General features: G+C 40.4%; 1 protein-coding gene across 3 annotated transcripts in view; it reads left to right on the forward strand.

The window, feature by feature from the left end:
• C1H1orf87 (chromosome 1 C1orf87 homolog) overlaps positions 1–13,689 on the forward strand; it is a 140,911-nt gene extending 127,222 nt beyond the window's left edge. For all 3 annotated transcript variants that reach the window (XM_063698199.1, XM_004025885.5, XM_055361399.2), the window contains 3 exons: positions 2,930–3,009; positions 6,271–6,478; positions 13,250–13,689. In XM_063698199.1, the coding sequence (XP_063554269.1) occupies positions 2,930–3,009; positions 6,271–6,478; positions 13,250–13,410 (449 nt within the window). In that variant the 3' untranslated portion in view covers positions 13,411–13,689. The remainder of the gene's footprint in view (positions 1–2,929; positions 3,010–6,270; positions 6,479–13,249) is intronic.
• Positions 13,690–21,727: the final 8,038 nt, after the last annotated feature.

The raw sequence follows: 21,727 nt of genomic DNA on the forward strand, positions 1-21,727 counted from the left end.
GGGATGATTTCTACCTCACAGGGATAATTCTTTAGATGATGTGGAAATGTCTGTCATTTATAGATATTTGACATATATGAGTTTCCTTCTCACAAAAGCTTCATTCAGTAGGCCCACTGAAGCCAGAAGCTTTTATTAAAGTCAGTTGTTCTCTATCCTGGTTTTACTTTAGAATCACCTGGGGAATTTTTTAAAAAGTACTGAGTTGGGTTCTCACCTCCTGAGATTCTGACTTAATTGGTCTGGTGTGACGCCTGAGCACTGGTAATTTTTAAAGCTGCCCAGGTGGGTCTAACATGCAGCCAGTGCTAAAGGCTACTGATTTCAAGTCATTAGTGAGGGCAGACAGGAGCGCTGGCTATGTAACTATCAGAACCCACTGGAAACCCTGTAAAACCTGGCCCTCCAACACCTGGAAATCTCTAGAAGCCAGCTTGGCTTATTTCCTCTGGTACAAATCTTCAACTGGCAGACTAGACAGATGGTTATTATTTATCCTTCTTGCTGTGTTAGAAAGAAAACAAAATAGCTCTGCCTCAGGTTTTTCAAACAATTTTTACATGTGCAAGCCATTACCTTTTTATATGCTGTTAGGTATTAGGAAGGAGAAAGGGAAGCTTAAAAGAGACCAAGTAGACTAGTATGTATTTTTTCCTAATGGAAGTTTTAGAAGTGCAGACGGTAGAGAGGAATGGGGCTAGGACAAAGTTTAGGTTCTAGATCTTATTTTTAAAAGGATAATGCATTAAACAGTGTCCCAAAAAATGTCTGGGACATCATAATTAATGTTAGTTTCTCTTCTCTGGGGAAGCTCAATTTGCTTAAGGGCACATAATAATAACAACACAACAACAGATAATAATACCTTGAATTGAGCATCTTCCCTGTGTTAGGTATTTTTCGTAGGTTTTTTTCTTTAATCTCCACAGTATTATTGCAAATTTCTGTAATTTCACAAATGAAAGAATTAAGACCCAAAAGCTTGAAGCTGGTAAAGAGAAGAATCAGGGTTAGACGTTAGGTCTGTCTGTTCATCCTCCTCCCCTTTCCCCACATACTGCTTCAAGAATCCCTTTAATAGGAGAGCTGTATGATTCAGAGTATTTTGAATGTTTTATAATAAACAGAAAGCTTTTCTTTCACATATTGGTTGAAATAAGCAGTAGCCAATGCTACTAGTTGAGGATGGGTTCTCGTGACAACTTAAACGTTCAACAGATCAAATAAGATCTGCCTCAAAAGGCCGCCCTAACTGGGCGCCATCATACTCTTCATTTAGCCACTATTAAGGTTTGCTCTATATAGCATCTGGGGTAGATATGAGAGGATAAAGAAACACAGAGAAAAATCACTCCTCTCCCAGGATTGGAAAAGAATTTGGAAAAACGGCACTAAATGTCTAGTGACTTTATTTTTCAAACTACGTATTAGAACACATGATCATTTATTTAACATGCATTCCTTGAGTATTTAATTCTAATGAGGGGTGCTGGGGCTTCAAAGAAGGTTATGAAATCACATGTCTTCTTCATCAAGAAACTGAGGGAGAACTTTCACAATGATTTGTAAGTGTGATGCTAAAAGTCCATATAACAAATGGCTTTTAAATTGATATGTGAATTTATTTGTAAAAATATCGTTACCTAGATAACACTATTAGTTAACATTCACTGAACAGTTGCTGTGTTTCAGGTACTTGCTTTACACTTTCTAGTCCATTTAATCCTTATAATAGCCTACAGGTGTCATTATCCCCTTTATACAGAAGAGGAAACTGAGGCACAGAGAGGACAAGTAACTTGCTCAAGGTCATGCAGTTAGCAAGGAACAAAGCCAGGAATCAATGCCAAGGCATCTAGCTCCAGAGATTATACTGTCAACCACTATGGTACACTGCCTCCTTTGTTTAAAATGTATTGATTAAATCATTTTTATTAAAAATAGTGAGACTCAATTTAGAAATAATATACATTTGTTAATGGCATATCTGAATTATGCACTGAACAATAAAGCTGAGGCTCCCAGAAACCTGTGCTGTACAGTCATCCGCAGACTTGCAAAATAAATAAGTCACCAAGTCAGATGGAAGGTACTGAGTGATCATTGAAGGATACCTACAATAAGGCTCAGAGGATTTCCACAGGTCTTAATATTTGTTTGTGTTTTTCCTGCATCCTGTGGAAATCTCTTCTATTCATGAAGGCAGCAGCCTGCAGCAAGTAGTACCTGGAAAACAGAATCCACTGGATTAGGGATGAGGCTGTTCAACCTCTTCCCGTCCAGTACCACTGACCATTGAAAGAAGCAAGGAAGGAAGATGAGAAAGGTTGTGCCTGGTCCTTTGGGTGCATGTGTGTGTAAAAGGAGGAGCAGAGGTTCTTAAGAGGCAGGACCACAGGAAGACGTCCCTTCAACTCCCTAAGTTACAAAAGCCTTTCTTAGGGCCTTGCTACAGGTTGTTGTCTCTGCTTTTCTGGAACTCTCTGCACTGTGTGCATCACCACCATCATCTTTGCCTGGATAACTCCTCTTCAGTAGTGATAAGTGCTACAAACACAACTAAAACCAATCCTTCAGGTTGCGAATTTGTGTCACTTCCTCCGAAACCCCCACCACTGTTACCCCGGCCCCCAAAGAAGTTTAAATAGTTTCCTATTTTCTCATATTTTTCTCTAGTTTTATTTATAGTAACTTGTAACTAAATAAAAATTTAGAGTCATTGTTTAACATCTACTTCCAAATCTGAGGTCCACCAGGGTGGGAATCAGGTTTTTCTCACTCATCAGAGTGTCCCATTACCTAACACAGTGCCAACCACAGAGCAAAGCCTCCATTTTTTTGTTGTTGTTGTTGTTGCCTTGTGTATATGTGTGTGTTAAATGAAGAGATCAAGCTAAACCCTTCCTTGTTTTTTTTTATTCTTGTTCAGGGAAGAATGAAAAGAAAGCCCCTGCCCCTCCAATGGAGCCTGAAGTCCCCGAGATGTCTCAAAGCAAAACGGAACATATGGTATGCACCTGGGGTATATAGAGTTTGGGGGAAGGTTTTCATGGATACTTGGCCTTTTCTCTGATGCTGGATGGGGCTCTCTCCTGTGGGTTTTGATTTTCTCCCAAACCCTTGATGTCAGACTGTCTTTGACTTCAAGACTCTCCTTGGGCAAAGAAGGAGGCAAAAGAACTACTTAAGTGTGGGTTAGTTTCTGTCCTTGCTGGTTTGCAGAAACCTATTGCCATCACTTGGTGATGGGCTTGCCACCTGCCCCAAGAAATTGGAGTTGTAGCATACGTCTGGGTGTCCTTCCAAAGCTTGTGACCGATTCACAAACTGCCATCAAAATAAAGAGTGATTATGAGATCTATTTTAACATCTTAATTCCAACTTCCAGAAACTGAGGGTGACCTTTTCCCCAGACACCACATTTTAAAATGTAATAGCCTCTCTGATTAAAAAGAAGAAAGAAAGAAAAAAATCTGGCAAGCAGTTAAAACCCATTTTAATATTCCCAGCATTTAGCCAGGAGAAGTTGTAGACAGAATTTAAAAACAGCCTGAGTTTTTCTGTTGTTGTTTTTTAAATGCCCGGATTAGAACATAATTCATCTTAAAATGACGGGAGGCCTCCTCGTGCACTTCACACGTTGAAATATTTTAGAAAATAGTACCCATTTTGGCAAGCCTCTTGCCATGCAAGAAACAACAGCAAATGCTTTTCTCCTTGAGTGTTAAGTCTGTTGTGAATAAGATTATAAAAAATATACTTTGCTCTTTTATTTTGCTTCTTGTTTAAAGAATTTATTGCATCTCTGCGATAATTGATTCTTCTCACATTCCTGTACAAACGGAATTGATTGTCCCACTTTTTAGAAAGGCAAATTGAAGCAGGGGTCTGGTAAAGCAAGTTTCCTATTGTCCCTGAGAAAATCATTCATTCATTCACTTATTCATTCATTAAACATGTCTTGACAACCTACTGTGTGCCAGCCACTAGCCAGACCTCAAGGATACATTAAAAACTATCTCACAGGCTCAACCTCTGGATCTCTGGTAGTGGTAATACTTGAAACAGACGTAGACAACATCCAGTAGGAGTGTTGTGATGGGGAGCTACAAAGAATCACCTCTTGCCCAGCCTGGCGCTATTGGGGAAGGTGTCCCACAGGAAATAAACAATTAGCCAAGTCTTGAAGAATGAGTAAGAACCCAAACAATCAAGGCATATATGGCAAGAAGGGTTTTAAAAACAGAAGTAACAACATTATAGAGGCAAAAAGGTATAAAACAGCTTCCATTTTTCAGGTTTTTGTGGCCAAAGAAGAAGATATGTATATAGGACTAAAAGAAGATTAGCTGGGTAGATAAGCAAGAACTAGAATATAAATGGTTTTGTGTGCCACCCAAGGAATGTGAACTTCATCCAGATACAGTGGGACCAAAACAGTGAAGGATGTATTAGTTACATTGTTAGTTACTTGCTTAAGTCTGATTCAGGTCCCTACAAATCTCCACTTTTCCTTGTCTTCAGTGGTCAAAGAGAGAGTGTTGAACTATCTAAAGAAATATAAAACTACTTAAAATTAATTTCTCAGATCCAAGGGCACCTGTGATCTCTCTAAAATTATCCATCAAAATGTATGCAAATGTGCATTAATCTGGTCAGATTTTCTAAAGCTTTCATCTGATTTCTAAAGTAGTCCAATGCTCTAAAAAAAGTATAAGAATCACTATTCTAATTTACTGTATAAAAACTTCCTGCTTTTCACAAAATTGATTTTATCAAAGTAGAATTCTTTTTATAGGAATCCGTTAAGACGTACTGGTTGTTTGTCATCCATGTGGGTACAATTTCATATAGCACTCCATGGTCTCAAACAAAAGAATTCTTTACATTCCCCAGCAGCAACTTAATCCATGTTTGTTAACCAACTGAGAATTTGGCTTCTTATTGCACTTACAATTCTTTAGGGCTTTGGGATTCTCACAGCTTATATATGAGAAGTTTGAGACAAAGGTACAAAATTGGAAAAATTCAGACATTTGAAAGTTGGGGGAACACAGATGGTATACGAAAGTTAGAGGCATAATTTTATGGTGAATTAATTAGGAATATTTAGATTTCAATGAACAAAACCAACTCTACTAGCTTAATTTATTGGAAGAATAGAGAAGCATATTATACTCTCAAAGGACAGAAATGCAACAATGAACTAAAACCAGAGACTCTAACACCATCAAGACTTCCTATATCTTTTTTCTTCTCTCTGTTGTCAGCTTCATATTCTCTTTCTTTCTCAGTAGATCAGCTTTTTCTCATTTGCAGTACACAAAATGGAAAACCTGCTAGAGTTCCAATATCTCACACATAATCACCTCCATTTTTCTCTCACAAATAGTACCAAAATTCCTGGACAATGGGTTTTTGGTTCATTTTGTATTAGATGCCCAGTCCTAAACTATGCAGATAGAACATGGCAGTTCTTTCCACAGCTGTGTGGATCAGCAGGCAGCACAATTTCTGCAAAAGGTGGGCTGGGCAGATCAAATAATAGATGCCCACTCGCTGCACATGGTAAAGATCAGAATGCCTTATATGGCACTGCTGGGACTGATGTGTCTATTTAATTCTAAAACACCTCTATTTTATACTGGCAATGAGTTTAGGACACTAAGATGAGCTAGCCTTTATGCCCTGCTTCTAGTCTTAGGTCTACTCTAAGATGTGTGTGATCTTAGTAAACCACTTGTACTTTCTGGGCCCCAGCCTCCTTTGCTAAATGAACAGGACTGGCAGACTAAGAGTGCTTTAACCTCCTTTGAAATGTACCCACAAGCCTAAGATAATATCATTATTGTTTCGATCATCTTTTGTCAAAAACCTCACACTCATGACCCAGAGGTATTTCTTTCAAGAAGTGTGAGCATTGTCTGAAGTCTACCCCCTGCAGACCCCACTAGTACAAAACAGAGTAGAACATCATGAAAAGCCTCAGTCAGTTACAAAGTTCTTTGCTTCATGCAAGTCAAAAATGAAAACTGAATAAAAATCATGATGTCACCTTTCTCTTTAGACACACACATTTAACATGTTTGTATCCAGCAAGATTTGGCAGATATGATCTTATGGCACTGAAGATTTGAAGCTCATCCTCTTAGCTTTCCAAACTCAAACCTTGCTATAAATCTTGCTAGTTGTGTGGCCTCATCTTTGGCCAAGAGATTGGAGAAGCTCTGGGTGGTGAATGTGTTGCCAATGCTTTTGTTGTTTTGGTAGAAAACTCCGGAAGAGGAGCTGCAGCCAGAAAGCTCTCCTGCTGAAACTTCAGCCTGCAAAGATCCTCTGAAACCTTTAAAGATCAGGCCAGTCTCCCAGCCCTTCGTGAATCCAGCTGTGAAGAACAAGGCTGAGGAATGTGAGACCTGGATAGACAGGTTCAGGAAGCTGGAAAATGCCCTCTACCTGTGTGATCTGAGTAACACAGGTGAAGTATGAATTGTAAAGCTGGCATAGGTTTCTATTTGTGTTCTAGTCTAAAAGTAGGCACCTCATTTTCTTTTGCCTCTTGAACAAATGATACAATTAATATATAAATCATGTGCCCTGCACTGTGCTGAGCACAATCCAGAAATAAGAAGACGAATCAGACAGGAATCCCATACCAGATTGCTTATAATTTCTCTGTATTCCCAATACTTCCTGCACCCTACTGCCAAAAAGTAAACCCATAATCCAATTTTATAATTCCTCTGATTAAAATAACTCAGAGATACCCCACTGATAAGAGGATGAACTCCAAACTCCTTAGCAAGGCAAAATCTGGTCCCTATCCACCTGGCCAATCTCTTCTCCTACTATTGATATTCTCTCAGCACGTCCTGCCCAGTAATAATGAATAACTTGCCTTGCCTCAAGCAGGCCTTGTCTCGCACACGCCTGTGCCATTTCTAACTCCCAGCCTTTCATCTGAGCTCTTTGTTTCCTCTCTACCTACCCCAACCCCCACGAACTCCCCATCTTGTCCCCTGGCTAATCAATACCTAAACATCTTTTATGTTTGAATTCAAACACGATTCCCCTGAGACTCCCAGACAGATCTAGGCCAACTTTCCTATGGCTTCTTAGGATTCTTTAACATCCATCATCATATGCAACATATTGTATATTTTTATTTGGGGGCTTATTACTATCTCACCAGTAGACTATCTTCCTTTTTTATCCCTGGCACCTTGCACAGTTTTGTTTTGAGGAAAGAAATACATGAGCCAGTGTGCGTAAATAACCAAATCCAAGATAGATGGTGATAAATGTTGTTAGAGTATGCTCTGTGGGCATTCAGAGAAAAGTGAATTTCTTCCTGGTGGGGTCATCATGGAAGGCTTTGTTAATGTTAAATTGATCATTAAACCTAAAATGCAGTTTGGTCACAAAGGAATGAAGTAGCCTTTTCTGGCAAAGGTGCAAATGCTGTGTGTGAAGCTCAGTGCAGGGTGCTCAATATAAGGGCTATTAAAAAGAATATTAAATGATAAAGATGGAAATAAAGAATGGGGCCAGATATTGAAAGATTTTAAATGCCAGACCAAGGAATTTGGAGTCAATTCAAAGATAATGAGAGCACGGAGAGTTTCTAAGTAGAAGAGTGGTGTAATGAAGTTGTACTTCAGAAGGATCCTTGATGACTATGTGAAGAATGAAGGAGAAAGTGAAATAAGGGAAAGTGGAAAGGAGAGAGAGAATGAAGTCTAGAACCACATCAGAGTGCTGGGAAAAGAGGGAGCAGATAGAAAAGCACATGGTCCCAAACTGTCTTATTTACTTACATACTGTGGTTCATGAAGAGTTGGTGTACACATTAGTACCAACTAGAAGTAATCATATGACAATAGCAATGTCTGTCTTTTCATTCTCTTTGTGTGTTTTTGTTTTGCTTTGAATTTCCAAAGCAATTTAATTCTAGACCACGAGGAAGTATAATTGCCATACAAAATCCAAGGACTCTTAATAATTATACTAAAGAGAAAAAAAAACCTGAAATTTTTAATTGAAAGATTCATCTGGTTGAATTATAAAGTTATTTATTAAAAACCCATTATGAGCCTAGAACTGTGTTAGAGGCTGAACCAAGAGGAAAACCAGAAAGGATGAGACATGGTCTCTGGCCTCAAGGAGCTTACCTTTAGGTAAGACACAGAGACTAGCAATAGTTCAGTGCCAGTAAACAAACATAATTAAAACACAGCATTAAGTATTACAAATGAAGTTACATGGCTGGGCATGGTGGCTCATGCCTGTAATCCCAGCACTTTGGGAGGCTGAGGTGGGAAGATCACTTGAGCCCAAGAGTTTGAGACAAATGAAGGCACAAATAAGAGTTCAAGAGTCAAAAGGAAAGTGAAGGTATGAAATGAGGCTGACCATCTAATGCGAGGCTCGGGACCAAGAGAGGACTCCAAGAAAGAGAGAACTTGAGCTGAGACTTCAGGTAGAATTTGGATAGTTCGACAGGTCATCCTGAGTTTGAAGTCACCTCCTGCAAAAGTTAGAAGGTGAGAATGAGTATGATGAAGAAGCAAGTACCAAGACAGGACTGGAGGTGGATGTTGGACATACAGTAAAGTTGAGAACCTATTATGAACCCTAAGGGATAGGATGAGGCTTCATTCTTTACCCAGTATCCAAACGTACATGCAGAGGAAGGCATAATGAAAGCTGAGATGGATGACTTAGGGAAGGTACTGGAGAGAAGGAGATGAAAAGATTATTGAAATAACCCTGAGTCTGGGTATTCACAACAGGGCTATAAGAGTGGTGATGAGGTTACAAGCAATAACAAAACATTTCTTTTAAAAATGACATTGCTAAAGAAACAAACGCTTACTTGTGATAGTGGATAATGGATCATAAACTTAGTTGCTAAGACACTCTCCAAAGACTGGGAGCTTTCTCATGCTTCTGAACCGTTCTAAGGAGAAATGGAGTTTGTTGACTTTGGAGGCAGATTCCGACAGATTTGAAATGCCTTTCTCATGGCCTCTTCACTATTTATGCCTGTTTTCTCTGTTTCCATGAAATTCATTAGTTCCTCAACAGCCAAGGAATGTGTCAGCCAGATCTGGGAAAATCTACAACTGTCTTTAGTGAGGAAAGAGGATTAACTGAGGTCACTTTGTTGGTTTATTAACCCACAGTACTTAGCAGACCACCATAGCCCCATTCTAGATGCTGAGCAGATGATATCTGCTTTGCCCATGGATGAATCACTATTCTTTATTATGTGCAAAGAAATATGTAGGCCAGCATGTTCTTCATCCAGGATGAGGACAGGCCATCCATCATCACATCAGTGCTTCTGGGAACCTACTGTGCTTATTCTCTAATGGGGGTTGTCAACAAAATAGCCTTGAGGAGAAGGGATAAGGAATGACTATGAATAACTGGCCATGTTTTCTAAAGAAAAAAAAACAATGGTTAAGATAAATGTCTGGGTGAATGTTGCATTTGGAATTTTCCCAGTGAAGTGAAAGCTAAATAGAAAGTGTTTTAGAGTTCAAGGAGGGAGAATGCAATGAGAACCTTAAAGAAATTCCTCTGCATGAGCCCGGACTTTACATATACTACATCACTAAATCCTCACATCAACAACATGCTGAAGGGATTAGTATCCTTATTTACAGAGAAGAAAGCCAAGCTCAAAGTGATAAAATAATAGCCAGTAGGATGGTGAGCCATAATTCAAGCCCAACTCTCCTCTCCATGAATCCCCACTACACCCAGTCCCATGACATACTAGAAAGAGCACACGATTTTGCTTGTTTTTTTTTATCAGAAGATTTAGATTCAAATCCAGACTCCACCAGTTGTTGATCCGTAAAAGCCAGTCACTTACATTCTCTTCACCTGTTTCTTCATCTACAAAGTAAAACTGATAATAATAAAACATACTTCCCAGATTTGAGAAAGGATCAAATGAGATAAAAGATTGAAAGTTCTTTATGTACTGTACAATGAAGTTGATGTTGAAAAGGTTCTTATGGTGGGGTGCAGTGGCTCACGCCTGTAATCCCAGCACTTTGGGAGGCCAAGGCAGGTGGATCACCTGAGGTCAGGAGTTCGAGACCAGCCTGGCCAACATGGTGAAACCCCGTTTCTACTAAAAATACAAAAATGAGCCGGCCGTGGTGGCAGGCTCCTGTAGTCCCAGCTACTTGGGAGGCTGAGGCAGGAAAATCTCTGGAACCCAGAAAGTGGAGGTTGCAGTGAACCGGGATCATGCCACTGCACTCCAGCCTGGGCAACAAGAGCAAAACTCCATCTCAAAAAAAAAAAAAAAAAAAAAAAAAAAAAAGGATTCTTATTATTTTTTTATTTTGGTTCTGGTTAGAAAAGACAGGCTTTCCAACACTAAGATGGATTGTAAGGGCTATTTTATGCAGCTGTTCTGGGCATCCCCTAATGACAGAGTAAATTAGACAGATACAAATTTCATTCAGTGGACTTTTTGTTTGACTCTAGGCATCTTCTATCAATGGTAAAGCTTAGAAGATAGAAAATACTACTGTGATTCCTAGATGTATTTTTTAACATAACTTTTAATTTTTAATTAAAATATAAATTAAATGCTATCTATTTTAATAAGCAATTACATATATCCTGTTTATATATTTTTAAAATAATGTTGATGACATAATTATTATAATTATCCTATAGTAAAATTTCACATTATTGAGTGCTTACTAGTACTGGATACTGTGTGAACTTAATATTTTATTGATTTTCACACAATTTAATTACCCCTGTTTTCTTTTCCTTCTTTCCCTCTTTCTTTCTTCTTTTGACATTTATTTATTTATTTATTTATTTATTTATTTATTTATTTATTTAAGACAGGGGCCTCACTCTGTTGCCTGGGCTAGAATGCAATGGCACGATCACAACTCACTGCAGCCTCGACCTCCCAGGCTCAAATGATCCTCCCACCTTAGTTGGTACATGCCACCACACCTCACTCATTTTTTTTCTTACAGTCATAAACTTATTCCAAATCCATGTCTTATATTTCCAGAGGCAGGGTGTGGAGAAATGGCCAGAGGAAGCAAAGCTAGACAGGACTGAGAGCAGCCATCCTATCCAGAAAACTTCGAAGATGCAATTGGCCAACTCAAAGAATGAGGTTTACATAAATGAAAGGACCACTGTTCTAATAAGAGAGACAGACAATAAATAGGCAATGAACAAACCAGAACAGAATAGAAAATGAACACACTGGAATAGAACAGAATAAATTAGGACCCCACCTATTGTGGCCTACTGTTAAGAATAGCCATTAGAGAGTAGTTGAGAAGGTGGCGCCATGCACAATAGTACTTGCACATTTAAAAATGAGTAATATTTGGTATCTTAAACTGAGATGATAAGTATCTACCATTGCCCAACTCTAATGGACTAGTAGTGGCTTTCCGCAAAATGACAAGGCACTGCCTCTGGATTCTTTAAGAAGGAATTTCACCATCACTCTTACAGTTCGCACATATGAAGGAGAGTAAAAGAGGCCAGGCACAGTGGCACATGCCTATAATCCCAGCACTTTGAGAGGCATTAGGGGGAGGATTGCTTGAGCTCAGGAGTTCCAGACCAGTCTGGGCACATAGCGAAACTTCATCACTACAAAAAATAAAAATATTAGCTGAGAGTGGTGGCACATACCTGCAATCCCAGCTACTCATGTGGCTTAGGTGGGAGGATCCCTTGAGCCCAGGAGATCAAGGCTACAGTGAGCCATGATCGTGCCTCTGTACTCCAGCCTAGGCAACAGAGTAAGACCCTGTCTCAAAATAAAAAATAAATAAATAAATAAAATGACCCCTACTTGAAGCAATCTCTTTCCCCTCATTCCATAATGTACTGTAGTGGTTAACCTTAGGCAATCAAGAGACTTGCAGTCTCTAGGCTTTAGTTTCGCCCTCTGTGAAATGGGTTATTGTAAGGATTCAATTAGTTAATGTTGGTGAAATGCTTGGAGCAGTTCCTGGAACATAGTAAATTTTATATTTAAATATTGTTTATTATAATTATTATTGTTGTATCCCAGTTAATTTTCTGAATAACTTCTCTCCCCCACGGGACAGAGAACTTCCAGAGGTAGCAGAAAAATTCTCTAAATCTTCTGTATTCCCAAGCACAGTATCTGACACATAGATACTTGCAATTAGGGGCTTATGAGTGAGTTATTGATCTTCAGTGATGCCGTGGTCTACACTGCGACTCCTCCCAACAGCCATCAAAATCTACTCAGGCTTAACATGGAAAGCATACTGACATTGGTATTGGCATATATAATGTGTGGGTACCAGAGCATATCCTGCAGTCATACACATTACCACCTCTATTACGCAGATTCAAACTCTGAGCTATGACAAGTTAGATGCTTCACCTGTGATTGCACAGCAAGCTGGAGGGAGTCACAGGACAGTCAATCCTCTGCATCTTTGTATTCCGCAACTACAGATTCAACCAACTGCATATCAAAAATATTTTTAAAAATAGAAATAAAATATAATGACATGACAACAAAAAAAGTTCAAATTTTAAAACACAGTATAACAACTATTTGCATTGCATTTGCATTGTATTAGGTGTTACAAGTAATCTAGAGATGGTTTAAAGTACATGGGAGAATGTGTATAGGTTACATGCAAATACTACTCCATTTTATATCGGGGCTTGAGCATCCATGGGTGTAGGTATCACTGTTGGGGAGGGGAATATTATGGACCTAATCCCTGCGGATACCAAAGAATATCTATAAATACATTTAGAGAAATGCATTTTAAAAATAAGCTGTTTAATCCCTGCATGTTTAGGAATGTGTTTGGAGACTTTAACAAGATAAAAAGAACTCAGGACAATTAGAAATTACTTTTGCTAGGCACCCCCAGTGTTTCAAAAATTGGCCTTACAAGTTTTAAAGTTACAAAGAAAAGCCTAAATTGCTTTAGAATTTATCCATGGATCTTATTGGATCCCATCTTGTTCTCTTTCCCCTGAAATCACCCTCAGATTCTTCCTGAAATCTGTGATGCATACCCACAGATATAAATATTTTTTAAGATGCCACTTGATTTTTAAGAAGCTTAAAATTGCAAAGTATTAGCATTTAGTCTTTACCTGGAAGTCATTCAAGCTAATATATAGTTTTCTCTGTTTTCCCTCCATCCTCTTTAAAAAACCTTCTACCTACCCAATCCAATCACAGGAGTTCTGGAGAAGGAACGAGCCAGACGCCTCATTCACAACTACAATCTCATTTACAACCTGTCCCTGAGCCCTCAGAAAATCGACCAGGCCTTGCGCAGATTCCGTTCGGGAGAAAATATGCTCTTGGAGCCAGCACTGCGGTACTTAAAGGAGCTATGATAACAAGCCCATATTGTGAGAACAGATGTTTCCCTTATCTCCCTTTTTACCGAGACACATGTTTCTCCCCAGCCGAAGTGTAGTGGCGGAGGCATTGTCAGAGTGGAGGCAGATGCAGCTATTGTAGATGCTTTTGATTTGGACTTAGTTTCTGGCTATGATGCTCGCTCATAAGCAGTTCAAAGTGATCAGAGGAAACCTACTTTTATCTTTTGATGTGGCAAGAACCCAGCTACTTAGAATCTCCTTCTGTTTTAATAAAACTTATTATTAATATTACATGTTTGATTTTTTCCTACATTGCTAATCAAACTATGTTGTTTCAAACCCCATAATTCCAGATAGTAAAAAAAAACATTAAATGTTGCCACTTCCCCACAGTGCCTGGAACCTAGTAGACCTATGAACATCGTTTTTGGATAGGTAAATCATCCCTTCTCCTGGTCATTATTCTAGGAAGGATTTCCATACCATAAGAAAAATAAAAGTATTACCAATACACTATCTTAATCTTAAGCAGTAGAAGAACCATTTCAAGTGAGGTTTTCTGAACAAGTCCAATATTTTCTGCAGTACAAAACTAAACAACATTACACTGTCCCCAGGGGTATTTTCCAAAAGTCCCAGATAGAAGTTTTGAGGAAGGACTCCTTGGGACAAAGGGTTTTGGGAATAGGTAACATCCTTTGCTCTGCCTGGACAGGAAAACCAGGTGGAACTTTCCATCAACTCCCATAGTTCTTCTGTTCTTAACATCCCCCCTGACTTTGCACCACTCACATAGCACACAGTTACACACGTATCACACCATACACGTAGCATGAGCTCCTTGAAGAAACACTGGCCTGGAGCTTCATAGACAATGTGCTCCCAGCACCATCACTAATACTGGGTGATCAGGGTACTGAGTTTCCAATCTGTGTGCCAGACAAAATGAACAAGTTAGGTCAAGGGGAAAATCAAACAGAAAGGCCTCTGAGCATCCCTTTCTATCCATTTTATAAAATGAGATGCTTCATGTACTCTTATAGACAAGGCCTTAAGAACAAAACTATTTGGATCCACTAAAATAAATGCTCTCTAAGGATCTTCTAATCTGACCTGCTTTGGTTTTTATAATCCTTGAGTTGTCCAGAAAAATGACTCTTGAAACCGACTGACCACTCTTTCTAGAACCCTTGGACCTTCTGGCTGCCTTTTAGGTCAAAAAAGCAAGCAAATGGACACGGCTTTCTCATTCTAACAAAATGCCAAGTAAGGACAATTAGAATAGTAGGTCAAAAATTTAATATGCCTTGAGCAACTATTGTGTTTGAGGAACCTGACGTATTTTGTTTGGTCTATCTCTGACAATTCAATAAGACAGGTTTCACAGCTCTGTTTCACAGATGAGGAAACAGACTCAGAGGACAAGAAAGCTGTTTGGTTGTGCCAGTTAATATCTGCTAGAAGGTTCGTGCTTCCTGTGAAGGACTGGTCAAATGATACTGAGAAGGTCTCACTTTACCCTTCATCTCTGGAAGTAAGTGGGTTGGAGAGGCAGTTTGGGTAAAAGAAGATCCTAAACCTGAAGTCGGGGTTATTAGACAAAATCATAAGGCCCTGAAGAGCAATGATTTTACCTTGCCCAATTCTTAATATCCAATATCTAGCATAGTTTCTGATAAGTAGCCTCAGCATCCCCAAGCTACACAAATGCAGGGGGCTGCATTTACATAGAATGCAGCATGAAAGGTGCCACCAGAGCTGTGTGACCACAGGTTAAGCATAACCTGTACTATAGTCTTGGCTGAATGAATACTTCTATAAGTAGGGTAACTTTTACCAGATCTAGATCCACAGTCACCCTACTACCCTACCCCCCATATTTCCACAGAGAGTAGAAAGAGAATAAATAGCTTCAAAAATAGCCAAAATCTGGCTCTTGCACTTAGCGGGTGGTAGACTTGACAAGTTGCTTAATCCCCCTGGAGTTCAGTTCCTTCATCTATAAAACAGAAGCAATTACATCTGTTTGAAGGATTGTTATAAACATTGAAAACAATGCCATTTGGACAGTTCTTTGCATGTAATAAAGATATACCCTTTTATGTCCCTTCCCTTAGCTGCTGAACATTCCAGAAGCTTCCAAAGAACTTTGAACAATGGTCTATGTGAAATGGCATAGGGAGGTCAGGCCACTACTACAGCAAGAACAAATTTTGAGATGTATCTGCCTTCTAGAGTCAAGTATCAATTGCTTTTGCTTCGTCTCCTGGAATTCTCCACTGCTTTTCCCCAAGGGGTGTGGGTGGGTGTGTGTGTGTGTGTGTGTGTGTGTGTGTGTCTTAAAGAAAAAATTATTCTGACTCTTGTTAAAATCGTAAGGCAGGTTTTACTCAAAACTATCACAATAGTCATAGGAACCACTGCAATGGAGTTTTGCAGTAGGGGAGAGATATTGGGCTCAACTCTAAATTCAACAAGAAAAAGTGGGAATTGATAGACAAGGAGCACTGGGGAGGGGTGTTGGTGGATGGAAAATTACTAAGAAGTGCCAGGAAGTCATTATGGTTCAGAATATCATTATGATCTCTATGCTGGAACTTCATGGTTTACTTATAGAAAGTCTGTTACTTTTCTCCCTTTTTTCTCAGAGCTGTGTCATTGTGAACTTCTAATAACCACTGTGTTGGGAAAGTCTGGTGTCAGTCTTGACCAGTGTCCTCCAAAAAAACCTTCCTAAATGGATGTCTGTGGATAGTGGACTGGTTATCCTTCAGTGTGCTCTGGAGATGCTTGGTGTCAATTGATTATGTCCCAACTACCCCAAAAACCTCAGGCTTTAAGGATGGAAAGGGCACAGAACGACAGAGGCAGGTTCTCATCAGCTGGGCAGACTCTTTCCCAGCTGTGTGGCCCTGAACAAGTCCCTACTTACCTGAGAGCATCATTCATATTAAATGAGATAATGCATGCAAATTGCCCAGCGCTATGCCTGGCACATAGACATGCTCCATAAGGGAAACTAGCTTATTTTAGTCTTATACAGGATTTCATTTTACCCCATCCAATGGGCCAAATGGTTGAATGCCTTTTCCAGGTACAGACATTTTCCAAGCCCACAGATGGTTCACCGACTGTGTGGTCCTGGAGGGCACAGAATATGTGTTCCACATTCCTGTCTCTCATTCTCTGTCCTGTACTTACTCCATGAAGTAAACCAATGAGGTTGGCATTACCATGCCCATTGTACAGGGGAGAAACAGAGGCTCGGGGTAGTGTATGTACTTGCCTAAGGACTTATAGCTGTGAGTGACTGAGCCAGGATTAGAACCCAGTCTTGCATAACTCCAAGTTCCTCAATGCTGTTGGCCACAGTTAGAGCAAATAACCCATACAATTCTCTTTAGCATGTGTGGTGTGTCGCTCCCAGCAAGTCTGGAGGTGACTGCAAGCCAGGAACAAGATCTTCCTGTCTTAGTGACCAGCGCAGAGCTCAGACACACTGCCGAGTGGGCACCTGGCAATCATCTGCTAAGTGGAGCCCCCATGGGTACATTTTGAAAACCCAACAGCTTTTTGCCCTCTTCCCATCCTCCAGCTTCATCACTGCCTTCTGGGAACTGGAACAAAGATGGTTTTCAGGACTTTGGCATGGTATGTTCACACTACCAGAAGCACAACTGTAGAGATGGCGCAGTCCAAAAAGTTTGCTAAGTGCTTGCTGACTCTTCTGAGGAATTTCCCAAGATCATTAAGAGAAACAATAACAGGGGGTTTAATATTCTAATTGGGATCAGAGATTGGACAGCTTTGGAGCTGGCCAGAGAACTGTGAAGCTCTGAAAACAAATGCTCTCCTTTCTTCTCTCCCTCTCTTCACTCCTCTCTCTTCTAAGAGCCTTTCAGCTACAGTTCCAATGTTCCTTAGCAACAAAGGCGGGGTTCCCAGAGTCGGGCGTGCCTTAGGAATGCCAGCCATTTCCCTCATTAGCATTCGGGGGCCCTCATCTGCCTGCACAGTTGGCCACGGGACTGTGCAAAAGGCAAAGAGGCTTGCGGGAAGCCCAGCATCAAGCGTGGTTTGTTGGGAAATGGGAAACCTCCACAAAGAGTTTTCAAACAAAAGGCATCAATATTATTTGTGGAGCCATCAGACTGCCTGGGGCACAATATGGCTCTGGCTGGGCCACATGCTCTCTCTCCAGGTTCTGTGTGAAGGCGTAATGGGGCTTCCCAGACACCTCTTGGCCAAGAACGCTAGCACATTGGAACGTCTCCCACCTCTTCCCTTCTCTCCTGTCCTGTCTTTCTCCAGACTCAGTTTATCCAGGATGGACAATGGGTGGAATCCATGGGTGGATTCCAACTGGCAGTGGGAGTGCCCGGAGGAGGAAGTTGACAAAGGGTAAATGGTCAGATGGTAGGACAATCGCAAACAGATGGTGCTGCTGGGAATGGATTCCAGGCAAATTCACAGGCAGATTGAGCTCTGACAAAGGCTGATCGAGACTTAGCTGGTGAAGAGAAATTGGCACTTTGAACCAAGCTCTTGCTTAAAACACACACCCCACTCTCCCACACTATCTTCAACAGCTACACAAGGGCGACACCTAGCCTGGTTCTGACTCACCCAGATTCCAAAATACTGATCAATAGACCAATCTCTGGAAGATTACAACCAGCAAAACTATTTCTCAACATTCTCATAGAACCAACCCTAAGCAGGGTTTCCTTCAGCCTGCATATTCTTGGACACCTTCAGGGACATGGATCTCACTACTTGTCATCTTTTGCTTTCCAGACAGCTCCAACTTGTTCTTGTAAAACAAGTTCCTCTTCTAGTCCCTTTTTTCTCTCCCTTGTGGCCAAAGAGAATGCAAAATGTGATCAATAATTGTAGCAAAAACTAACTCTGTGCCTGGCCCTTCTAGGCATCAGGAATAATTAAAAAGAAAGAAAGAAGGAAAGAAAACCGTATTTCTGTCCTCCAGAACTGACTTAATTTGGGAGGGATTAGGTGGAAGTGGATTTAGGGGAACAGATATGTAGGCAAGTGTATTAGTTTGCTAGGGCTGCCATAACCAAGTACTGCAAACTGGTCAGCTTAAACAACAAAACTGTATTACCTCACAGTTCTGGAGGCTAGAAGCCCAAAATCAAAGTATCAGTAGGGTTGATTCTTTCTGAGGGCCACAAGGGAGAATCTGTTTCATGCCCCTTCCTTGGCTTAATGTCTTCAGTATTGCTTGACTCGTTGAGGCATGACCTTGATCTATGCCTTCACCTTCACGTTACATTCTCCTTCAGTATGTGTCTCTCTCTATGTCAGATTTCCCCTTTTCAATATGGCACCAGTCATATGGAATTAAGGCCCACCAGAACGATGAAGGACCTCATTTTAACTGGATCACCTCTGAAAAGGCTATTCCAAATAAGATCATGTTCTGAGGCACTGGAGGTTAGGACTTCAGCAGAACTTTCATGCAGGGATGCAATTCCACCTATGACTAGTAATATACTGTACTAGTAAATAAATAACTGTACTAGTGTGATAAGCACTTTCTTAAACTTACTGTGGGAGTAATGAGTGCACAACAGAAAGAATAAACATCTCAAATTGAGTGAATCAATGGGAGCTTATTGGGGGACAAGATGCTTGTGCTCAGCCTGGAATGTTGAACTGGATTCTGCCAGGTGAGTGAAGGCAGATGACCTTTCCTGGAAAGGGACGAGCATATGCAAGCCACATATTATCCCTTTTCAACCTGATGCTTTTTTATGATTTCCTGTCCCCCCCTCCCACAACACACACAATACCCCTAGGTTGTATACACTATGCCCCCCTCTTCCTCGATAAGCCAGGATTGGGATCCTTCCCTCACCCAGGGTGCACTCCTCCAGAGAGTATTGAACACAGGACTCCAGAAATGCTAAAGGCAGCCCCAGGCTAGTAGGACTTGACTTCTGACATTCACATGATTGAAATATAAATCCTCTATTTCATGATGAGTGACTGCCAACAACTGAAGGGGTGACTATTACCTGAGGTTGGTGGGCATTTCCATAAGATCTTTCAGTGCCCTAACCCCACAAGGTAAGAATTCTGAGTCCCTTGTATCGTCTATTGCAAAATAACTATTGTTCAAAGTTTGCTTCATCCACTTAAGGAATGATACTTTCCAACCTCATTGATGTCAATCAGGCTTGGCCCATAACTTATGACTTATGACTTGCCACCCAGTGAGAGAATTAACTCCACCCTGTTGAGCCTGATCACTGCCTTTTGTCAGTGAAGTTGGGTAGAAGTAACATGTCATTCCTAGTGGTAGTTTTAAAGGATATTCTGTGGTTCTCCCATGTTCTCTTTTTCTTCACCGATAAGCCTGTGATAGCAGCCTAGAACCCAAAGTAAAGACAACATGGAGCACAGTAGAAGTCAACATCATAGACATCAACATGAACCTATACATGAACAAAAACAAGTCTTTGAACATAAACAAAAAATAAGCCACTAAGAATCGAGATTGTTGCCATGGCAGAAGCTTACTGATACACCCTGGCAAGTAGGAGGAAAAGGAATATAATTCCCAACAAGAGCCTTTTAAACGCTGCAGCTTGAAATGCCCATTTGGAATCTTCTGGCTTTCCCTCTCCAACTCATTCATGGAGTCTTTGTTTCTTCAGCAAAATTGGCAGAGATAGCTAGCTGTCCACCAAAATTTGTGCTCCTTCTTTCATAATGGGTGGCTGAAGGTGGAAAGTAGCTGTCAAGCAGGGGCTTCATTTATAGCCCATCTTGCAAACAGACATGGCTTCTTGGCTAGGTCTCACCAGTGGAATGTGAACTGGAGTAATACATGTTCCTTCTGTGTTAGATATTTTAAGAAGCAGCAGGACCTTCTCCACTCTTTGTCTTTCCACCATGCTGTTAATGACAAAAACAATTCTGCTTCTTTATTTACTTTCAGATACCTATAGCTGTCTCTCAGAGTGTGTTCCCTGGAATATTAAAACCAGGTGATGCTCTTCCAGACAGGTGTTCAATGTTCAAGTTTGGGAAACACCATAGCCTATATCCCTTCCTCCTTGGTAAGTCTCAATGCCCAAGGACTAACACAATGAAAACAAAACCAAACAAAAAGTCATCTTCTTCTTGTTTAATACAAGTTAATTTGACCAAAGTGTTTTTATTTTCAAATATAACATTTTGGCAGTTCTCAGAACTAGTGCTCTATGCAAGACACTATAGAAAATGCTTTCCTAGGTGAAGTTTCAACACCTTAAGTCTTTTAAGTCACCTACCACACTTACTGATTCAGCAAGCATATTTAAAGCATTCACTATGTCCCAGGCCCTGTGCTCCCAAAGTGTCAGGGCCTCAAATAGGGCATAGCCTATATGGAATATCAAATAAACATTGTTAAATAAACTGTATACTAATTGCATGGCTGCCGTCACTCACCAAATAAGACCAACTGCAGCTTGGCTAACATCTTGCTAGAAACAAGCAGCTCATTGCATCCTTTGACTCACCACTGCCCATCCTTCCTGCCTCATCTGCCACTGTTTTCTCATCTTTATTTCAGCCGCATGGACAACTCTTTGCATCCTAAAGACATTATGCATGTTCCTGACTTTTTGCCTTTGCACATGCAATTTTCTCTTCTTGCAATACCTTTTCTCTTACTTTTAACTGTTAAATTCCTTTTTATTCTGCAAGAACTAGATCAAAGGTACCCTGTTGTATAAAACTTTCCATATCTCAAACCCTGACCTACACCTTCCTCTTTGAACTTCATATGTGTGAACCTCTGAAAAAACAGCCCATCCCAATTAAGTCATATCGTCTATTCCCACCAGGGCTGACCTTACTTAACAACACTTTCTACTCCTTACTCAGCCATGGCACCACATGCCCTTAAATTCAGCATGTGGGAGAGAGACTGAAGGAAAAGAAAAGCAGGTCGGAAAGGTATTCCACTCTTTAGGTGCCAGGAGTGGAGGTAGGAATGGAAGAAGTTATAGAGAGATTGATTTTGAATTAATCTGAAAAAACATACTAACAATCAGAGCTGATGAACAATGAAGTAGGCTACTCTATAAGGTTGGTAGCTTCCTGAGAAGGACTCAGGATGGATGAAAATCTGCTCATGATGGGAAATAGTGGTCCCTTTCAAGATGGGTTGTGAAGGATCTGAGAATTTGCCAGGTCTTGGCCTCATGAATCCAGTGGCAGAAGAGGAGGGAGAAGTTTCCACTACACCTAGGCTAAATTCGTGGTCTCTGCTCTTTTATATCCATAATCACACTAGTAACCACATAAACATCTTCTG

This window comes from Gorilla gorilla, chromosome 1, assembly GCF_029281585.2.
Source record: "Gorilla gorilla gorilla isolate KB3781 chromosome 1, NHGRI_mGorGor1-v2.1_pri, whole genome shotgun sequence".
NCBI lineage: Eukaryota > Metazoa > Chordata > Mammalia > Primates > Hominidae > Gorilla > Gorilla gorilla.